This window comes from Salvelinus sp. IW2-2015, linkage group LG8, assembly GCF_002910315.2.
Source record: "Salvelinus sp. IW2-2015 linkage group LG8, ASM291031v2, whole genome shotgun sequence".
Taxonomy (NCBI): domain Eukaryota; kingdom Metazoa; phylum Chordata; class Actinopteri; order Salmoniformes; family Salmonidae; genus Salvelinus; species Salvelinus sp. IW2-2015.
In genome coordinates this window covers 11,786,492-11,805,040 of record NC_036848.1, presented here as the reverse complement: position 1 = coordinate 11,805,040, position 18,549 = coordinate 11,786,492, and the positions used below count along the sequence as shown (strand labels likewise).

General features: G+C 41.5%; 1 protein-coding gene across 1 annotated transcript in view; it reads left to right on the top strand.

Annotated features, from left to right (window-relative positions):
* Window positions 1-2,553: 2,553 nt before the first annotated feature.
* The window catches only part of LOC111967410 (diacylglycerol kinase theta), a 28,371-nt gene continuing 12,375 nt past the window's right edge, over window positions 2,554-18,549 (top strand). Inside the window, exons 1-7 of the mRNA XM_023992393.2 lie at window positions 2,554-3,381; window positions 4,976-5,055; window positions 5,274-5,373; window positions 9,828-9,913; window positions 13,316-13,441; window positions 13,522-13,675; window positions 17,174-17,248. Coding sequence (XP_023848161.1) covers window positions 3,159-3,381; window positions 4,976-5,055; window positions 5,274-5,373; window positions 9,828-9,913; window positions 13,316-13,441; window positions 13,522-13,675; window positions 17,174-17,248 — 844 coding nt within the window. The 5' untranslated portion in view covers window positions 2,554-3,158. The remainder of the gene's footprint in view (window positions 3,382-4,975; window positions 5,056-5,273; window positions 5,374-9,827; window positions 9,914-13,315; window positions 13,442-13,521; window positions 13,676-17,173; window positions 17,249-18,549) is intronic.

The window sequence follows — 18,549 nt, the reverse complement described above, 5'->3', positions numbered from 1 at the left end:
CATATAAGGAAATAAATAAATTAGGCCCTAATCTATGGATTTCACGACTGGGCAGGGGTGCAGTCATGCGTGGGCCTGATCCACCCATGTGTTTTTCCCCACAGAATGGCTTTATTACAGAAATACACCTCAGTTTCGTCAGCTGTCCGGGTGGCAKGTCTCAGACAATTCCGCAGGTGAAGAAGCCAGATGTGGAGGTCTTGGACTGGYGTGGTTACACGTGGTCTGCAGTTGTGAGGCCAGTTGGATGTACTGCCAAATTCTCTAAAAYAACGTAGGCAGTTTATGGTAGAGAAATAAACAAATTCTCTGGCAACAGCTTTGGTGGACATTMCTGCAGTCAGCATGCCAATTGCATGCTCCCTCAAAACATGAGACATCTGTGGCAATGTGTTGTGTGACAACTGCACATTTCAGAGTGGCCTTTTATTGTCCCCAGCACAAGGTGCACCTGTGTAATGATCATGCTGTTTAATCAGGTTCTTGAAATGCCACACCTGTCAGGTGGATGGATTACCTTTGCAAAGGAGAAATGCTCACTAACAGGGATGTAAATACATTTGTGCACAAAAGCTTTTTGTGCWWATATAGAACATTTCTGGGATGTTTTATTTCAGCTCATGAAACATGGGACCAACACTTTACATGTGTTTATTTTTGTTTAATACAGGTAGGCCTACAATAGAATACAAATGTGTTCTTATTCCTCAAAACTGGTCACCAGGGCCCAGTTTTTCAAAACATTTAATCCAGATTAAAATTGTATTTTTTATTTAGCTGGGCAAGTCAGYTAAGAACAAATTCTTATTTACGATGACGGCCTACCAAAATGCCTGTGGGGACGGGGGCCTGGGATTTAAAAAATACAATATAAATATAGTAGCAGCACAAAGACATGGTACAAACATTATTGGGCAAAGTCAACAGCACAAAGGTCAAGAAGGTAGAGACAACAAACAATACATCATAGAAAGCAGCCACAACTGTCAGTAAGAGTGTCCATGATTGAGTCTTTGAATGAATAGATTGAGATAAAACTGTCCAGTTTGAGTGTTTGTTGCAGCTCGTTCCAGTCGCTAGCTGCAACGAACTGAAAAGAGGAGMGACCTTTAACAGAATGTGACTGGCAGAACGGCTTAGTCTTAATCCTGAGCCCCCATTCAATTGTGTTCCCCTTCACTTTAGAAATATATGTTTTTTTTTATCCCAAATGTCATGGGATCATATAAAAGTGTATTTGTTGTAGCATATGTTATACATTAACARATTTGATTCAGTTCTCTAAAAACTACATCCAAAAATKAGGGACTACATCTAAAGGAGCAGAATCTAACACCACATGATGATTTTGATCCGCATTAGATGTTTTAAACCTGGGCCCTGGATTTCCACTTCTTGATCTGCATGCTCTTAGCTATCCCCAGTGACATCAATTTCAGGCCAAGGTTGACAAATTTCACTGTGTTCATGTAATGTGAGTTGTCACATGTATTTTCACCTAAATACCACTAGGTGGCAGCAGGTAGCCTAGTGGTTATAGCGTTGGACTTGTMWCCAAAAGGTCGAATCTCCGATCGAATCCCCGAGCTGACAAGGTAAAATCTGTCGTTCTGCCCCTGAACAAGGCAGTTAATCCACTGTTCCTAGGCCGTCATTGAAAATAAGAATTTGTTCTTAACTGTTAAACTGCCTAGTTAAATTAAGGTACAAAATACAAATAACCAGCCTATGTCCAAGAGTTGGTTGACTGATGAATTGAATGCCAGGGACAATAAGAAAGGCAGAAAGAGGACCATTGGGGTTTATCATGAAGCACTTTACTTTTGAGTTGATAGGTTTAAAGCTGTCAGGTTTCCACCAATTCGTTTGACCACGGATAAGTATAATACTGTAGCAACCCGCACTGACAGCTGTGTGTTATGTTATTAGTTGGTTGTTTTGTACTTACCATTACCCAGTGTTTGCGGGGTCCGCCATGCCAATCAACCTGCTATCTGCCAATCACGGCTTGGAATGTTCTGATGCCGGGCATCCTGGTGGTTGGCGTGGGGGGTTGGAGCATTGGACGTTAAGACCAGGTTTAGCTATTGTTCTCTCTCTTATGGCTGGCCTTCACAAGAGAAGGTCACGGTTGTTTTATAGGGTATCCTTCATTTATTTGGCGTAGGCTACGGCCAAACATTAGGGTTAATTGGGGTTAATAAACCGTAAAGTTGGGTTAATAAACCGTAAATTCGTAAAACTCAATTCTCTGTCTGGACAATTGTTCCTTTTTAATCTAGTCAGGTCATTACAATACTGGTGACCGGTGGTAGGTGAAATGCCGCATGCCAAAAGATTATGGGCAATACAAGTAGGCTAGTGAATAACAGCCAAGAGTTTATTGCATTGTAAAAATTGTCATTTTTATAATCTAGAGAACTGCACAATGAGTTATTAGAGCAATAGGGTCGCTGGCGCGTTATGGTCGAGATGGCTGCAGGAGCCCAGCAAGGACTTTTCTGTTTGTGCTGTGCTTCATTTGCGTTGAATATTCTCTGATGCTGGTCACTCACTCATCATGTCTGGGCGCTGTGAGGGCCAACCTTGTGAGGGCGGATGAAAACCGCTGCACAACTATGAAAACTGCGGGCGGAAGTAGCTAGCAGCTGATGTGTAAAAGCTGCATAAGAAAAACGGAGCAGGATAAAAACAACCAATTTAGTTAGCAATTTAAATCGCTAATTAGTTAGATTGTCACTTGTTGCTTTGATGGATTTTCTCTAAACTTGCTTGCCTTTAATTTTTTTTGCGAGCAAATGTACCGTTTTGCTAACGTTAAGTTAGCTAGTAAGCTTCTTTTTCATGTTTCCTGGTGACGAGCCACAAGACTGAGTGTTTTGTCAATTAACCATCTTTCTGGATCATTCAAGACGTATGTTTTAAATTTTTTGCAATGCTGGTAGCTAACTGCCATGTCTATTGTTGTTAGCTAACTTCATGACCGCTATAGCTCCAGCAGCAGCTGGCACCACTGGCTCCAAAGTGTAATGACACGGCGGTTGGGCATAACGTAGCTGGAGCTCGCTGGTTTTGCCGCTTGGCAGCGGAAACATATTTTCGCTCAAACACCCTAGCTACGTTTTCATTATACACGACCCTTGTGGTGCACAGATACGATGGCAAACAGCACTCGAACGAAGAATGAGAATTCTATCATGGAAAGCCCAAGCGCAAGCCCCATGTCCGGGAGGAAAAAGGCACAACAATCCCCTGGGTCTCGCTCAAGGTACCATGTCAGTGCACCCGGACATTGTTTTAGGAAAGTGACTCTCACCAAACCAACGTTCTGCCACAACTGCAGTGATTTCATATGGGGTCTTATCGGATTCATTTGTGAAGGTAGGTTGGTTTACACGAGACGTGACATTTGTTTTTGTTTCTTCGCTTGACCAGAGCAGTTGAGTTGAAACGGTTCAACTGAAATGTAAAATGTGCTTGACGTTGGGGAATTCACAAACTGAAGCATTTTGGTTGACGTAATGCTTATAGGTTCTAAACTTGTCTAGATATTGTCGCCATGTACATTATGGCATGTGCGTGTCGTATGCGAGAGGAAGAGCTGTATGTATGTGTGTAGTAACATTGTGTATGTGTGTGTGTGTGTGTGTGTGTGAAAGAGGCCTTGTCGCTGTGTCCAATACATTTGTGTGTGTAAAAATGTTAAACTGCAGCTAGTAGACTAATGCCATTATCATGCACAGACTGGCATTAGGATGCTATCGATGAATGTCAATCCAGTAAAGTCCCTCTCCTTTACTCCATGATGTCCATCATGGTTGACATCTGAAAATGTACCTCCCATGAACATGTGTAAAAACATATACGAAGCAATGCCTAGCCTTACACTGAAGCATGGGGACAACACAGCAGCACTGCATAATAGCATAAGACTGATGGACAGCACCCAGTGTTACCAGGCAGAGCGAACGAGGGGAAATGCAAAGTCTCTGTTGCGCAATTAGCTGCAGTCAAATCGTGATACACTTTAACTGGTCGGCATGGCAACAGGGGACTGGATGCTCGAGAGCAAAAAAAGCTAAACACCCTAGACATGGCATAAGAAATGTTTATAATGCTACAGTGGTGCTAGATTAGACTTATGTGCCTTCTTAAATGCTGTAACAGCCTATTTGCTAATGTGTCAAATGTGAAGCATAAACTGTATGTCGCCCCCGTGAAGGTGGATGCGACCATGCACTCTTGTTGTTAGACAGCTTGTCTTATTAGAACAGTTGTTACTGTGCCATCTAGCCGAAGCCCATAATATCTCAGTAGGTCTATGGGGCTGCTTATGGCCTGGCTCAAGCAGTGTGTTCCCAGTGGGTTGTGACGAACCACTGCTCCTTTCAACATATATACCCGAGCCGTAACCTTGTCAGGAACCAGTTCCAGTAGCACTTTCTAGAGTAGGTCTATTGTAATGCATCATGACTGCCACAACTGTGTGCATCTGGTTGACACCGAGAATCAGATTTTCACTTAAAAACAACAACGATGATTKCAAAGTTAAACAAAGAATACAACTCTATACACAAGGAACACTTTTAACAATTTTCATATGACACTATACAAAAACACAATGTTTTTTTGTTTTTTTTAATTGAGTAATTCATTATTTGTTTTTGTTTGGCATACAATTTAAAGTAAAAAATCTGAGTCTCAGTGTCACTTGGTTACCGTAGAATTTCCAATCTATAAAGACTATTACGAATGCTTAGCAAATATTATAATGCATTACTGGGTGAAGGCATTACTAATGCATTTACAAGACATTAGCCAATACAAAGGTAGTTTATAGACAGTGKAACACTAATGTATTGCTCAACCAAAATCTCATTACAAGAAATGAATGGGACTTTGGATAGCCTTGTTACTGATGCTCCAAGGATGAATTGACTAGTTGACTGACTCTGGTGTCTCCTCCCACCCCTAGTATGTAACTTTATGTGCCATGAGAAGTGCCTGAAGACTGTGAGGACTGCGTGTTCATGTATGGCCCCGACGCTGGTGCGGGTGAGTGACAGCACAAAGTTAAACTGCTCTATCGCTGCTTGTGATTGTGGTTAGTACATGCTAGTCCGACAATCCTTTGGCATGGTTTCAAGAGCTTTCACAACAGACAGTGTATATGCGACCAATGGCACAATGTACTTGCAACGTATGACCAAAGTGTTGCATGTTTACTTCGTAGAAGTGTGCATATTCCTTTTTTGTCCATTTGTGAACTCCAGGTCCCTGTCGCCCATTGCTTTGGTCCAGCAGGGCAGAAAAAGAGATTCTGCTGTGTGTGTCGAAAACATCTGGAGGGAAACACAGCCATTCGCTGTGAAGGTTGGTTTTCAAGAGCTTTCACAACAGCCAGTGTATATGCGACTAATGGCACAATGTACTTGCAACGTATGACCAAAGTGTTGCATGTTTACTTAGTAGAAGTSTGCAGGTCATGATGTTGCATATGGAAGCTAAACCTCAACGTATGTGTACATAGGCTACATTGGACATTAAACACAAGTGTACACACCCAAAGTAGATTTTATATACACTCCCCTCCATATGTATTTAGAGAGTGATGCTAAAATATTACATATGGCTCTATACTCCAGCATTTTGGATTTKAAATMAAATGTTTCATACGAGGCGACAGTACAGGATGTCACCTTCATACATATCTGATTTACAGTTTAGAATTTAAAGCACTTAATATATTTAGTCCACTATTTGAAGATGTCATAAGTATTTGAACACATTTCACTTGTAGTGTATTTAAGGTAGTCAAAAGTTTAGTATTTGGTCACATGTACCTTGCACACAATGTCTGCATCAAGCTTGTAACGCTATAAACTGGTTGAATGCATTTACAGCTTGTTTGGTTGTGTTTCGCATGGTTTGGTCCAATAGGAAGTGAATGGAGAATAATGTATTGTGTCATTTTTATTGCTAGTAAGAATAGATGTTTGTGAACACATTTACCTGAATGTGGATGCTACCCAGTGGTGATTCTAGCATGTAAATCTTGGTGGGGCAAATTCAACTTTTCTTTTTTTAGATGCATGCCAGCAAAGCACATTGTGCAAACAAAACAACCCTCGCAAAATCAACTGGAATTACATGGGTATATTACAGAACTCTTTGTTGAAAAAACAATATTTGAATGGGAAGAGACTGTCACTGGCAAACATGGTTACAGACCCAACAACATTATATAGTATCCCCTCCTCCTTAAGAAAAGCACATGAGCTAATTATAATACACAAAGTAAGCAAAACAATGAAATTATTCCAACATTGCCTAAAATGATGAATGAGATAGACCTATATAAGTGTCACGTTCACTATCTTCAAACTCCCTGTCATAAATGAGCCAAGTGTGCATGTAATTCCAAGAGCGCAGTGTGCATGTAATTCCACATATTTTTTAATCGTAGTGAAACCTTCACAAAAAAACAGGTAAACAGAAACCGAACATGACGCAAACGTGGAGCACACAAACACTCAAAGAAAATAAATAATTACCCAAAAACACAGGTGGGAAAAAGGCTGCCTAAGTATGATTCCCAATCAGAGACAAAGATAGACAGCTGCCTCTGATTGGGAACCATACCTGGCCAACAAAGAACTAGAATGCCCACCCACATCACACCCTGACCTAACCAAAGAGAGAAATAAAAAGGTTCTCTAAGGTCAGGGTGTGACAATAAGCAATGAAACAACTGAGATGTACAAACTATGGCATAAGGGCACGATGACCGGATAAGAGTCAAGCCATAATTTCGATTAAGACATTAATGAGCGAGTAGTCGATATAACTATTTGTTCAGCACATTTCGCGACAGAATTCAGAACATGGGCCGGTCTTACAGCATGCTCCCTGTGTACCCTAAGAACATAGGATAAATAATGGGGGCATATAAGCAGACAATGAAAGCTCTTACAATATTCAATGGTGACTTTTCTCTAAAACAGGCTATAGGCTACAGGTGCACCACCAAATCACAACATTAGGCTAAATTATGAGGGGAAAAGGGACCAAATGATTAGGGTTAGGCACATGGGCTACTAACAGTTTACCACACAACATACACTTACACGCAACCCAAACCGGMTGACATTTCGTCTTTCAATCACCCATGTGGGTATAACCAATGAGGAAATGGCACGTGGGTACCTGCTTCTATAAACCAATGAGGAGATGGGATCTGCGTCAGAAATAGAAAGTTCTATTTTAGCCCTTGGCATCGCTGACGCGCGTGAGCAGTGTGGGTGCAATAATTGAATAACATGGATTTCTAAATGTATTTTGCGACGCTCGCGCATGCGACGTGTCCGGTCTGGTCAGCATGTAACATCATTGGTCATGAGTATTACTTTCTTATCTACAGTATACATATCTCCCTGGCATTTTACATCATTTATGCAGCAGCATACAAGACATTTTTGGACTCACCGTTGTTGTGCTGTGCTCACTTGAACGTGGTGCGGCGGTCCTTCTGGTGGGCAAACTTTGTCATCAAACTTTGTCACAGTCTGGCATTTTCTGGATTTATGGTGCTTTCAAGACAACTGAGAACTCTGGGAAAAAAACAAGGTTGAATCATGACATCAGTGATTTTTCAGGTCGGAGCTCTACAAAGAGGCCCGAGTTCCCTACATGGAATTCAGAGTTGGATGACCGTTCAAAATGTGTTTTCCCAGTCAGAGCTTGTTTTTTTTCCCAGAGTGAAGCAATGAAGTATGAGATTTCCCAGTTCCAAGTTTCCAGTTGTTTTGAACGCGACATAAGTCATGCTGGACTGACAGCATGACCAATGTGAATGTTTATCATTTTAWGCTGGGAAAAGAGACCCTTTCAGAGAGATGTTTTAACTCCTCAAACCCAGACTTGGACCACACATCCTCTCCACCAAATAGCCGGCAGGGGAAGCAAAATAGTGATTGTTTTGCAACGCTTGCAGTTAGCCTTTGATTTCTTCCAAACCACTCATTGTTGAATTTCCGATTTCCGACTTGTTGTGTAATGTTTATGGCCAATGAGCACCGATACGATTTATCTATAATTTCTCTTCATATGACAAGGATTGAAAAGGATTTGCCTATAAATTGTCAACGTTATTCATGATGATGACTGCTTGTCTAGCTAGCTAGATAAGATTGTGAAAGTATGATGTTGACATGATCAATCAATCAAAGCTATGGTAGATATAATGTGATTTGACGTAATTTAATCTGTGGCCAATGGCCTTAAGCYTTCTTGGACAGGGACTTCTAATGTAAATCTATGGCAGCACCCAAGGGGGCTTGAACTGCCTGTAGGTTCTCCGGTGAAGTAGTGTCCCCATGAGTGACAGAACACTGAGCCAATCACGCCCCAACTAGAGAAGATTACCAACCCCTACGCTCTGTATTTTCGCTGGCTGCCCCACCACCACAGAAAGCACTGAGCTGGGCTGAAACACCTACATTTTGGAGCTGCCTTACTCAAGAAAGAGACCATGTTTGTATGCGGCTTTATTAAGTCTATTCTAATAATTTTTTACATTATTTGCAAGCTGATATGTGTCATCAATGAATGCAAAAAATAAAATGCAAAACAGGCAACAAAAAATACTAAACTGAACCGGTTGGGCTCAAAACCCATTCTCGTGATATCAAATTGGTAGTTACAGTCTTGTCCCATTRCTGCAACTCCACAACAGGCGACGGGTYGAGAGCCATGCGTCCTCCGAAACACGACCCTGCCAAGCCGCACTGCTTCTTGACACACTGCTTGCTTAGCCAGCCGCACCAATGTGTTGGAGGAAACACCGTCCACCTGGCGATCGAGTCAGCTTGCAGGTGCCCGGCCCGCCACAAGGAGTCGCTAGAGCGTGATGAGACGAGGAAATCCCGGCCGGCCAAACCCTCCCCTAACCCGAGCGACGCTGGGCCAATTGTGCGCCGCAGCATGGGTCTCCCGGTCACGGCCGRCTGTAACACAGCCTGGGATCAAACCCGGGGCTGTAGTGACACCTCAAGCACTACGAATCAGTGCCTCAGACCACTGCGCCACTCGGAAGGCCTGAGTGAGAAAGTTAGAGAGTTGAAGATCATATACCTCCCAAAAATGTKTTATCTCCCCCATCATAGGTAATGGTGAGAGGTTAGCATGCTTTGTTGTAGCCTCTGTAACTTTCTCACTCGTCATTATTCATGATTTTTCTTAATCATGGCAATATCAGGATTGATTTAGAAGTGTTCAGAAACATCTTATCTACTCACTTAGAAAGAAAATGACTCAAGCCATCATTCACCATTCAGTTCCTATGGGGAAAAACATAACCCAAAATACATCCAAAACAAACTGCAAATGCATCCAACGAGTTTGTAAAGTCACAAGCTTGATGTAGTCATTGCATGCTAGAAATATGGGACTAAATACTCAACTTTTGATTACTTTAATACACTATAAGTGAATTTGTCTATAAAGATATATAAAGTGTTTTCATTTCTAAACAGTAAATCAGATATGTATGAAAAGACCCTAAAATAAAAGGTAACATTCTGTACTGTCACCTCATATGAAACATGTTATCTCAAATCGAAACTGCAGTAGTAGGGGAATGTACTTTTACATTTTAGTCATTTAGCAGACGCTCTTATCCAGAGCAACTTACAGTAGTGAGTGCATACATTTTTGAATAATGAGATTCACACTGTAAACTTCCTTGGGGGAAATCTAACTGGGAGCTGGTCCATCAGTCATAGTAGTGACTTTGACAAAAGTAATATATCCTCTGTTTTCGGTTTCAGTTTGTGAGCTGCATGCCCACTCGGAATGTGCTGCATTCAGCTGTGGTGACTGTCGTCTCTGCCATCAGGATGGGAGTCAGGACTTTGTAAGTATTCCACACCTTCTGTCTTAAAGGTGCATTGTGTTCACACCTTTTTCATTTAAAGTTAATCCAGCAAACCAAAAGTGGTTCTTTTGAAAGTTCCCAGAACATTTATTAAGTTGCGGCAAATGTTCTCATAACGCAAAAACGGTCCAGTTGTGCTGATGATTATACAATGTTTGTATAAAACATTTGCCTGACGTTGCAAGAACATTCCCAGAACACATTTAGTCTATTCTTTAAATGTTCCCAGAATGTTTTATTAGGTTGTAGGAGCAGTCTGGTGGGAACATTGTGGGGCCATCACAAAATATATGTTCCAAAAACACAAACAACTATCCAGTTGTGCTGATGATTACAATGTGTCTAATAGGTTAAAAAAACATTTGCTTGATGTTGCAAGAATGTTCCCAAAAATACATTTGTATGTTTAAAATTGTCTTTAGGTTGTGGGAACATTGTGGGGATATGACAAGAGAGAGGTTCCCAAAACACTAAAACTGATCAGTTGTGCTGACATTCATATAATGTTTGTATCAGGGTGCACAAAACATCCTTTGATGTTGCAAGAATGTTAACAGAACAGCCGTTCTGAGTTCTTTAAAGGTTCCCAGAGAACACAGTGGCCTCCATCATTCTTAAATGGAAGAAGTTTGGAACCACCAAGACTCTTCTTAGAGCTGGCCGCCCAGCCAAACTGAGCAATCGGGGGAGAAGGGCCTTGGTCAGGGAGGTGACCAAGAACCCGATGGTCATTCTGACAGAGCTCCAGAGTTCCTCTGTGGAGATGGGAGAACATTTCAGAAGGACCACCATCTCTGCAGCACTCCACCCATCAAGCTTTTATGGTAGTGGCCAGACGGAAGCCACTCATCTATAAAAGGCACWAGACAGCCCACTTGGAGATGGCCAAAAGGACTCTCAGACCATGAGAAACAATATTCTCTGGTCTGATGAAACCAAGATTGAACTCTTTGGCCTGAAAGCGTCACGTCTGGAGGAAACCTGGTATGTTAGCTCAAACTCTAACTACAACTTAATGGGAATGTTAGCTAATGTTCTGGGAATGTTTCCGGTTTGCTGGGCGGTTTGTTATCAATACGCATCATTAATTGTTAGGCCTATACAGGATCTTAATTTGACCACCCTGTTGCAGGAAATGACAACTTGTAGTGTATTCGAGGCTTAAAAATGCTTTTAAAGTTTGGTAGGTGTATCGGATGACATCTCCATTAATGTTAGCAGTACATCCCAGTAATGTTTTCTCAGAACCAATTTAATTGAATCCAGGCATGATTGCTGAAGAATGTTTAKAAAACATTCCTTGCTTGTATTTAATAACATCTCCATCAACATTAGCAGAACATTCCTGTAATGTTTTCTTAGAACCTTTTCTATTGCTTTCACCGGAACATTGTGTTAATACAATCCCTGGCAACCTAACGACAACCTTCGGTGAATGTTATATGGTAGTTAATACACATTTTAATGAATGTTAGAAGAACATTCCAAGGATATTTCATTTCTTCGCAAAAATATTTGGGAATGTTATCATTCTAATGTTCGAAAAAACTTAATGGGAAACTTAGGGAATGTTCTGGGAATGTTCACAGTTTGCTGGAAAGGTACAATATTCTCAGTAGGTAAAGAGGCAAAACAGAAGACTAGTGCAAGGGTAGCACTTTTGAGGCGAAATTTAAGTTACAGATTGTAGCTTTAACTTCTTATGGCTGCAGSGGCAGTATTGAGTAGCTTGGATRAAAGGTGCACAGAGGTGCCCATAGTAAACTGCCTGCTCCTCAGTCCCAGTTGCTAATATATGCATATTATTATTAATATTGGATAGAAAACACTCTGAAGTTTCTAAAACTATTTGAATTATGTCTGTGAGTATAACATAACTCATATGGCAGGCAAAAACCTGAAGTTCCACTTCCTATTTGGATTTTTTCTGAGGTGGCAGATTTTCAACCAAGCTCTCATTRAAATTACAGCGAGATATTGATGAGTTTTCACTTCCTACGGCTTCCACTAGATGTCAACAGTCTAGAAACTATATCTGATGACTCTAATGTGAAGGCGGGCCGAAGGAGACAGGAATTAGTCACCACTGCCACGAGCTGACCATGCTTTGACCATGCGCGTTCACGTGAAGGCAGCTCGTTCCATCGCTCACTGAAGTCAATCTAATTCTCCGGTTGGAACGTTATTCAAGATGTATGTTAACAACATTCTAAAGATTGATTCAGTACATCGTTTGACATGTTTCTACTGACTGTTACGGAACTTTTGGACTTTCGTCACGTTATAGTGGACGCGCTTTGTGACTTTGGAATTGTTTACCAAACGCGCTAACCAAAGTAGCTAATTGGACATAAATAACGGACATTATCGAACAAATCAAGCATTTATTGTGGACCTGGGATTCCTAGGACTGCATTCTGATGAAGTTCATCAAAGGTAAGGAAACATTTATCATGTATTTTCTGGTTTCTGTTGACTCCAAAATGGCAGCTAATGTTATTATATTTCTGAGCGCCGTCTCAGATTATTGCATGGGTTGCTTTTTCTGTAAAGTCTTTTTGAAATCTGACAAAGCGGTTGCATTAAGGAGAGCTATATCTATAATTCCATGTGTATAACTTGTATTATCATCTACATTTATGATGAGTATTTCCGTTGAAACGATGTGGCTATGCAAAATCACTTGATGTTTTTGGAACTAGTGAATGTAACGCGCCAATGTAAACTCAGATATTTTGATATAAATATGAACTTTATCAAACAAAACATGYATGTATTGTGTAACATGAAGTCCTATGAGTGTTATCTGATTAAGATACTCAAAGGTTAGTGATTCATTTTATCTCTATTTCTGCTTTTTGTGACTGCTATATTTCGCTGGAAAAATGGCTGTGCTTATTGTGGTTTGGTGGTGACCTAACATAATCGTTTGTAGTGCTTTCGCTGAAAAGCATATTTGAAACCGGACACTTTGGTGGGATTAACAACAAGATTACCTTTTAAAATGATATAAGACATGTATGTTTGAGGAATTTTAATTATGAGATTTCTGTTTTGAATTTGGCGCCCTGCACTTTCACTGGCTGTTGTCATATCGATCCCGGTAGCGGGATGCAGCCATAAGAAGTTATTAACACTGATAATCTGCCTCTGTCAGGGGAGGAATCATCTTGAGCCAAAGAGTTCCATGAGCAAGYACACTGAAACGATGTGAGAGAAATTACTGCTGTGCTGAGCAATATCAAATATGTTTGGTCCAGCCAGATCTACATTAAAGCAAATCCAGCAGGATAATGAGTGTATTCCGATGTGGTGACTAACTCACTTATTGCTTTTTGAACCACCTCTCTCTCCRTCTCCTTTTCTCTCTTCTTGTCCTAGGATACGCTTCACCACCACTGGCGGGAGGGAAACATCCCCTCAGGTGCACGCTGTGAGGTCTGCCGACGCACCTGTGGCTCCTCGGACGTCCTGGCRGGGATGCGGTGTGAGTGGTGTGGTATGACGGTAAGCCTCAAAACGACAACAAAAGTACCGACACTAAAGAAGAACTATAGTTAATAATGCGTTTGTTTCATCCTTTGCAGACACACGCTGCCTGTTATGTCATTGTGCCTCCAGAGTGTGGCCTAGGACGTCTACGTAGCATGCTCCTTCACCCCGCTTGCGTCCGAATATGCTCGCGGAACTTCAGCAAGATGCACTGCTACCGCATCTCTGAGAGCTGCCAGAATGACCTGGGTAAGCTGGTGGTCTCCACCAATGTTCCCTCTAAGCTGTGAACTTCACTCAACTTTGTAGAGCAGTGGTCACCAACCGGTCGTCGCAATCGACCGGTCGATCTCCAAGGCCTTCCTAGTTGATCACTTAAATGTATGCTCACTCAGCTGTGCTTCACAAGTAATGCAAGAACTGATCTATTACCGGTGTGATCATACACCCGACCTCAAATTGTTTCATATAATTATTTTTAAACAATGCATTGGCAAAGCCGATATGTGGTGATAATGTATTGGGCCTAAGGCTTACTGCACAAACCTCATTGCTACAGTACTGTTTTTAATTGGTTAATGTTGCATAGGCTTACGTTTTTTAAGTCATGTTTAAAAATAATAATAATAATAATCTGAGCGGTCATTCTCGGCTTGCGTTTTGACTCATAAAAGKTTGGTGGCCACTGTTCTAGAGTTTTCCCTGCTAACACTATCAACGTTTCCCTTTACTGTGGCAATTATGATCGAATCAACGCAATATTAGCGGCTTTCAATGCAACATACCGAAACAAAACAAACTATGCAAGACATTTCATAGTTCTACAAGAGCACAAAATGTGTACATTTCTAGACATCTTTGAAAGCGAGTCAGGTAAAGAGATTTTTGTTTGTCTTAAAGGGCTAGTGTTGTATTTTTAAGACAGACAGGCTTGAATAAGCAAAGGAGCTAATGGGTAGAGGGTAGCATAATTTGTCGGATTAATAATGGTATGGGAATAATGATGCATTTTATTTTGTAAAGTGGTTTCTTGCATCACACAACACAACAAAATGTTCAGTCACCTCCTTATCTGAAGGACAAGTGTATAAACAGGTTATTGTCAAGCCCTGCATGTATTTTGCCAAAGTCTCATGGAATGTAGGCCTACATTGAACACCACACATTGGCTGCTACTGTAGGCTGAACGATAAAACAGCTATTTCAATGTTAAAATGTTGTGGAATATATTTTCTCTACTGTTTTGATGGTAGGCCACTCTGGTAGGCCTACATTATGACCAAATAGCCACAGTAGCCTACTGGACCACTGTTAAAACTGTAACTTAAAGCGGGTACAGCCTCAGTGTTAACAGTAAACGCGCGCTGGAAGTTGCACAGAATTTTCACAATGTTCAACTTTGCGCTCAGCAGACCTGAAATTTGMTCAGTGCTGATTTTTTTTTGGAGGGAACATTGGTCTCCACCATCCATTAACCCTCCCCACCCCCATACCTAAAGCTACATCCTCTAAGCAACTGTTTCACACTCAGACATTACCATTCAAACGAATATAGACAGTGTGCACACCAATATACACATTGTAAATATACACAGTAAATTAAGAAAGTAATAAGATAAACAGTGCATTTGGAAAGTATTAAGACCCCTTGACTTTTTCCACATTTTGTTACGTTACAGCCTTGTTCTAAAATGGCTTAAATAAATTAAAAAATCCTCATCAATCTACACACAATACCCAATAACAACAAAGCAAAAACGGGTATTTCGAAAGTTATGAAAATTCATTAAAAATAAAAACAGATACCTTATTTACATCAGTATTCAGACMCTTTGCTATGAGACTCGAAATTGAATCCTGTTTCCATTGATCATCCTTGAGATGTTTCTACAACTTGGAGTCCACCTGTGGTAAATTCAATTGATTGGACATGATTTGGAAAGGCACACACCTGTCTATATAAGGTCCCACAGTTGACAGTGCATGTCAGAGCAAAAACCAAGCCATGAGGTCGACGGAGTTATCTGTAGAACTCCGAGACAGGATTGTGTTGAGGTACAGATCTGGGGAAGGGTACCAAAACATTTCTGCAGCATTGAAGGTCCCCAAGAACAAATAGGCCTCCATCATTCTTAAATGGAAGAAGTTTGTAATCACCAAGACTCTTCCAAGACCTTGCTGCCCGGCCAAACTGAGAAATCGAGGGAGAACTGAGCAATCGAGGGAGAAGGGCCTTGGTCAGGGAGGTCACCAAGAAACCGATGGTCACTCTGACTGAGCTCCAGAGTTCCTCTGTGGAGATGGGAAAACCTTCCAGAAGGACAACCAACTCTGCAGCACTCCACCAATCAGGCCTTTATGGTAGAGTGGCCAGACGGAAGCCACTCATCAATAAATGTGAAAAGGGATACCTAGTCAGTTGTATAACTGAATGCTTCTTCCGCATTTAACCCAACCCCTCTGAATCAGAGAGGTGCGGGGGGCTGCCATAATCGACATCCACATCTTCGGAGCCCGGGGAAGAGTGGGTTAACTGCCTTGCTCAGGGGCAGAACGACAGATTCTTACCTTGTCAGCTCGGGGATTCGATCCAGCAACCTTTCGGTTGGCACCTAAAGACTCTCAGACCATGCGAAACAAGATTCTCTGGTCTGATAAAACCAAGCTTCAACTCTTTGGCCTGAATGCCAAGCATCACGTCTGGAGGAAACCTGGCACCATCCCTACAGTGAAGCATGGTGGTGGCAGCATCATGCTGTGGGGATGTTTTTTAGCGGCAGGGACTGGGAGACTGGTCAGGATCGAGGGAAAGATGAACGTAGCAAAGCGCAGAGAGATCCTTGATGAAAGCCCCAGTCTGAGCAGGTTAAGGTTCACCTTCCAACAGGACAGCGACCCTAAGAACACAGCCAAGATGACGTAGGAGTGGCTTTGGAACAAGTCTCTGAATGTGTTTGAGAGGCCCAGCCAGAGCCCGGACTTGAACCCGATTTCTGGAGAGACCTGAAAATAGCTGTGCAGCAACGATCCCCATCCAACCTGACAGAGCTTCAGAGGATCTGCAGAGAAGAATCTCCAAATACAGGTGTGCCAAGCTTGTAGCGTCATACCCAACAAGACTCGATCGAGGCTGTAATCTCTGCCAAAAGTGCTTCAATAAATTACTGAGTAAAGGGTCTGATCACTTATGTAAATGTGATATTTCAGTTAAAAAAAAAAAAGGTAAATTTGCAAACATTTCTTTGTTTGCTTTGTCATTATGGGGTAGTGTGTGTAGATTGATGAGGGGAGAAAAAAACAATTTAATCCATTTTAGAATAGGCTGTAATGTAACAATGTGGAAAAAGTCAAGGGGTCTGAATACTTTCCAAAGGCACTGTAACTGAATGGCCGAGTTTCCGTTCTGAAAATGTGAGACCTAGGCCTAATTCATTCTCTGACAATACCACACAGTCAACTTTTCAGTCCCTTTGTAAACATTCTTACTTGGGCATCTAGGCTGTTAGGAATGACGTCTGCCTTTGAGGAAGTGTCAACTTGTCGTTGGTCCCTTGTTCTAGGTCAGACAAGATGTCACTAGTCATTTGTCAAGCAAGATGAGCAACGATAAACTGTGCTTGACTTTGAAATTWAAAAGGCATTCCATGTTTCACACGTGTGTAAACTGTGGGAAAACAAATGCAACGTTCATTCTATTTCCTCATTGTTTGACTTCACGTACCTGTACTTCGACTTTTGCTTCATCAGATAACTTGGACGAAGTTGACACCCAGATTCCAGCAACTACAAAGGAGAGCCAGCCGGCAACCACAGCGGATTCAGGTAGATACAGGATAAGTTGTCACGTGTATTTGGCCAGTGATGTTTCCCTGTGATCATTGAAGTCACATCAAAACCTATACGATTATTCCCATGTTTCAACTATATAAGAGAGTCCCTAACGTTTCTGTAAGAAGTTACAGTACCAGTCAAAAGTTTGGACACACCTACAGTTGAAGTCGGAAGTTTACATACACCTTAGCCAAATACATTTAAACTCAGTTTTTCACAATTTCTGACATTTAATCCTAGTAAAAATTCCCTGTCTTAGGTCAGTTAGGATCACCACTTTATTTTAAGAATGTGAAATGTCAGAATAATAGTGTAGAGAATTATTTCTTTCAGCTTTTATTTCTTTCATCACATTCCCAGTGGGTCAGAAGTTTACATACACTCAATTAGTATTTGGTAGCATTGCCTTTAAATTGTTTAGCTTGGGTCAAATGTTTCGGGTAGCCTTCCACAAGCTTCCCACAATAAGTTGGGTGAATTTTGGCCCATTCCTCCTAACAGAGCTGGTGTAACTGAGTCAGGTTTGTAGGCCCCCTTGCTCGCACATGCTTTTTCAGTTCTGCCCACTAATTTTCTATAGGATTGAGGTCAGGGCTTTGTGATGGCCACTCCAATACCTTGACTTTGTTGTCCTTAAGCCGTTTTGCCACAACTTTGGAAGTATGCTTGGGGTCATTGTCCATTTGGAAGACCCATTTGCGACCAAGCTTTAACTTCCTGACTGTTGTCTTGAGATGTTGCTTCAATATAGACACATCATTTTCCTCCCTCATGATGCCATCTATTTTGTGAAGTGCACCAGTCCCTCCTGCAGCAAAGCACCCCCACAACATGATTCTGCCACCCCTGTGCTTCACGATTGGGAAGGTGTTCTTCGGCTTGCAAGCCTCCCCCTTTTTCCTCCAAACATAACGATGGTCATTATGGCCAAACTGTTCTATTTTTGTTTCATCGGACCAGAGGACATTTCTCAAAAAAGTACGATCTTTGTCCCCATGTGCAGTTGCAAACCATAGTCTGGCTTTTTTATGGATGAACCAGACTTGTGGAGGTCTCCAATTTGTTTTCTGAGGTCTTGGTTGATTTCTTTTGATTTACCCATGGTGTCAAGCAAAGAGGCACTGAGTTTGAAGGTAGGCCTTGAAATGCATCCACAGTTAGACCTCCAATTGACTCAAATGATGTCAATTAGCCTATCAGAAGCTTCTAAAGCCATGACATAATTTTCTGGAATTTTCCAAGCTGTTTAAAGGCACAGTAAACTTAGTGTACTTCTGACCCACTGGAATTGT